The 4,310-nt window shown below is 36.2% G+C and overlaps 1 protein-coding gene across 1 annotated transcript; it reads right to left on the reverse strand.

The window, feature by feature from the left end:
• Nucleotides 1-3,063: 3,063 nt before the first annotated feature.
• On the reverse strand, nt 3,064-4,029 carry LOC150042537 (olfactory receptor 8B3-like). The gene has a single exon (XM_090324519.1). It carries the CDS (start codon nt 4,009-4,011, stop codon nt 3,064-3,066), a length of 948 nt encoding a protein of 315 aa, XP_090180645.1. The 5' UTR covers nt 4,012-4,029.
• Between the last annotated feature and the right edge of the window lie 281 nt (nt 4,030-4,310).

The raw sequence follows: 4,310 nt of genomic DNA on the forward strand, positions 1-4,310 counted from the left end.
AGATACACTCTCTGAATATGTGATTGATATATACTTTATAGAAAAGACTAAATTTTGAGAAGGTTAAGAAGGTGACTTTTAGATGTACAGATAGAGTGGGAGGGACAAACAAGGTAGTTGACCCAGTCCTTTCCTGTTGCTCATGATTTGTGGAACATTGGTACACAGGAGATACTTCTAGAAGGAACTTGGGAGTGAGAGATAGGATTTTGAGAGATTACTGAATGAGTATGCTGACACAATTCTAAAATCATTGATGTGACTAGTTAGTCATCAATTTGAGGGTTTCCTGTGCAACTTATCCCCATTTCTTCATATTATAACCAAGTCCAGCTTCATCACAATTTTTTAAAAATATATTTTATTGTAATTAATAGAACAGTTACATTAAATTCTCCAAATAGAAGGTGCACTAACTCACAAATATTGCTACTCTTTCTCATGTTTTGGTTCCCATTTCCCTCCTCCAACTCCCCCACTCATATTGTTTTTCCCCCTTCCCTATCCTATTTCAAATAAACAAATAAACATTATACAATATATCAGATAACAAGATACTGTAACAACATGAGATAACCTAGCCTATGATATCAATATGCAGTGAAAGAAACAGTCAAGCTGCTGTTATTCCAATGTGAAATCAGAAGAACATTTAATTTCCTGCCTCAGGGACCTAGAAAAGCAGAGTAATGATGCCATTTGGGCTGGAGGCAATGGAACAACAATGAGCCCTGTTTTCCTAAGAATGGAGTCCTGAGGGCCTGACATCTATACCTGGTTCAGCCTGACAGGATATATAGTCTGGTGAGGTATAGCCTCCATGCTTCAAATATCTAGCCTTAACTACCACCAGTCATTTACACTGGAGCCCTGAGCCAAGGCTGACATTGAAAGCCTTAATATTAGGAAGCATGTAAGCATTATGATTGCCTGGAATAAGTAACTTCCCAGGCCTCTGTGAGTCTAGTCATTAGAGATACACAGGTTGTTGTGAGGATCTCTACAGAGTGTAGCTTTCAAATGGTAAAGATTCAATTTCCTTATCATGTGTCCATTATAAATAACTGGGTGGGGAAAGTACAGGGAATATTTAATTGACAAATAAGGCAAACTGATTGAGCACAACCCCAAATCAGACCACCAAGCACAACTGTATTAGGGACCAGGGACTGAGTCATGTCTTTATGGAGTTATATCCACTAATTAACCTTTTCCATTTAGGTACCAGGCCTCTACGACTTACCTGAGGAGCTTCTAATCCAAAACATCAGACTGGTCAAGCATCACTTTGACATCACTGGAGTGTCATCAGACAGTAACATTGTCAGTTACGTCATGCAGATATGGCATGAAACTTAGCAAGAGTCCCATGGGAGAATCCTCTGAAGAGAAGCAATAGGTGAACTCCAGCTACTGCTATGCTTCTCTCTTGTGCCATCTTCCCTGGATGTCTAGAAAAAGGAAATCTAAAACCTGAACACAAAAGCACCTTGTTCTATTCCCAAGCTGGGCACCTTTCAGTATCCTAGCTTAATCTGATGTTGCACACACACACACACACACACACACACACACACACACACACACACACACAGAATAGTTTTAAAACTTGCATTTTACCCAGTGGTTGCATGATATCAATTGTACAGTAAATGACCCACTTTATTTCTCTGTAAACCAAGAATTGTATTTTATCCCTAAGCCATGAGTGTCTCAAAAGACTCAGGAAATATTTTTTTTGCCAGTCCTAGCTTGTACTGAGGACCTGAGCATTGTCCCTGTGGTTTCTCAACATTAGAGCTCTGCCACTCGAGGCACAGCACAACATCCAGTATTTTCTGTACTTGTGGTAACGAGAACTCAAATCTGGGACTTCATGCCTTCTAGGTAAGCACTCTGGCACTAGGCTAAACTCCTTGGCCTGACTCAAGAAATATTTTATATTTTTCCAATTTATTATATCTCAACCAGAGCTAATTATCTCCCAACTCCACTGGTTCAACCTTTTTTTTCTCTTTCCAATATAGAGCCTTAAAATTGCTGTCTATACTGTAAAAAAATAACTAGTCTTAGGAAAATTCAATTATGATACATGAATAAAGCACATGTGAATTCAAGAATAAAAGTGATGTCTCATAATTTAATTATATAAATCTCATGAAATAACATAGACATAAAAAATAACTGAAAGAGCTTATTCTAGGAGTTGTCATTATGCAGCAGTGTTGCATTTTGTACATCATTGTTCTCCCAGGGTTTCAATATTGTGTTCTAAGCCAAATATATATTAACATACAAGCACATGATTTTACTCTAAAGGATAAATATAACATTTCATTTAAAAAACTTTAATATACAATATATACAGTTAAAAAGCAGATTGTATTTAACAATCTGTATCCATACATATGTACATACATACAAAATGAAATACTGCCATTTGAAAATTTTATATTATTGCACAGGGTAAGTGAGAAAAGCAATGACAGAAATGAGACTTCTGTTCACATTTCCTTTTAAGTAGCATATACAAGATTTCTTCAGAATTGATTTTTTATTACTGTAAAGACATTCATTATTTTATAAGATAAAGCACATAATTACAACAAAAATTAGCAAACCTTTAATTAGTATTGTTAGACACGTACTAGGAAGCAAAGAAAAGTTACTGTTAAAATGGGTGGAAATAAGTCATCCTCTGAATTTCCCTTCAGAAAATGAAAATGAAATAAGATAAAAATCCTGTCAATATAATGCTAAACAGGTTTATCTCATGTTGTCACTGTATCTGACTTTATTACCTGGTATATTGTATATACATTTTTGTGTATTTGAAATAGGAAAGGGAGGAAAATAAGGTGATTGGGAAGGGGTAGTGGAGGGAAACTTTGAGAAAAATATGGGGATGGTTATCAATGTTCATGAAGTAATGTACCTGCTACCTGAAGAATGTAACTGTAACCCCTCTTTACATCATGCAGACAAAATACAGTTTAAAAGAAAAAGAAATTCCCTGTACTATAATATAACTTCAGGACTTCAGCTACAGATTTTATTTTCAGATCAAATCTTTCTTCTGTGTAAAGTTTTTCTCAGGGCAGTTTTAACATCCTTGTTTCTCAAGCTATATATTAAGGGGTTCATCATGGGAACCACAATGGTGTAAAATACAGAAGAGATTTTCCCCTCATCCAGAGATCCAGCTGATGGTGGTTTAAGATACATAAATGCCCCTGATCCAAAGAAGAGAGAAAGAGCAATTATGTGGGAACTACAGGTATTGAAGGCTTTTGACCTTCCCTCAGAGGAGTTGATGTGGAAGATACTTGAAAGAATAAAAGCGTAAGAAATTAAGATTGTAAAACTTGGCACAATGATATTGATGCCCGCTATAATGAAAATCTCCAGCTCATTGACATATGTGCTACTGCAGGATAGCTGCAACAAAGGCAAGACATCACAAAAATAGTGGTTGATGATATTTCTGTCACAGAATTTCAGTCTCAGGACACAGCCCAAATTGACCATGGAACCAGAAAATGCTGTCAAGTAGGAGCCAAGGATAAGATAGGAACACACTTTGGGAGACATGGAAATGTTATAGAGAAGTGGACTGCAGATGGCCACATAGCGATCAAAAGCCATCGATGTCAACACATAGCATTCAGAAATAATAAAGAAAATAATGAAGTAGAGCTGAGTCATGCATCCAATATAAGAGACAATATTCTTGCTCAGTACAAAATTCATCAGCATTTTAGGTGTAATGACAGAAGAGTAGCAAAGGTCTATGAAGGACAAATTAAAAAGTAAAAAGTACATGGGGCGGTGAAGGTATGAATTCAATGCAATGAGAATCATAAGCCCCAAATTTCCCAAGGCAGTGATTATATACATTATTAGGAACAGGAGAAAAAGGGGTATTTGGAGGTTTGGCTCTTCTGTTAAACCCATCAGTATGAATTCAGTCACAAAAGAACCATTTGTTGGACCCATTCTGTAAGAGATCATTTAAACAGAGAAAAACATGTTGTCATGAGAGAATATCTTAGAGATTCCAAACTCATCTTCTTCAAGTCTGAAATTTCTTCTGGCAAAGAGTAAAATGCATGTTTCTAAAATCTTACAATCTGCCTTTCATTCTTTGTAGCTATTGAATGGTATTGACAACCCCTTATGGGTGTCTTGAAAGTTAAATCATTTAAGAACATCACGAATTTATCCTACATAGCTAAGGCCAGTTTGGTCATAAGCAAACATGACTTAGAGAAACAAAGGAAAAGAGGATAGGATTATTCGTCTCTCATTTC

Source organism: Megascapheus bottae, chromosome 35 (assembly GCF_031878675.1).
Source record: "Megascapheus bottae isolate mThoBot1 chromosome 35, mThoBot2.hap1, whole genome shotgun sequence".
Taxonomy (NCBI): domain Eukaryota; kingdom Metazoa; phylum Chordata; class Mammalia; order Rodentia; family Geomyidae; genus Megascapheus; species Megascapheus bottae.

Bases quoted from the DNA above. Each gene is read 5' to 3' on its own strand.
- LOC150042537 (XM_090324519.1), bottom strand. From the start codon at position 4,011: ATGATCTCTTACAGAATGGGTCCAACAAATGGTTCTTTTGTGACTGAA.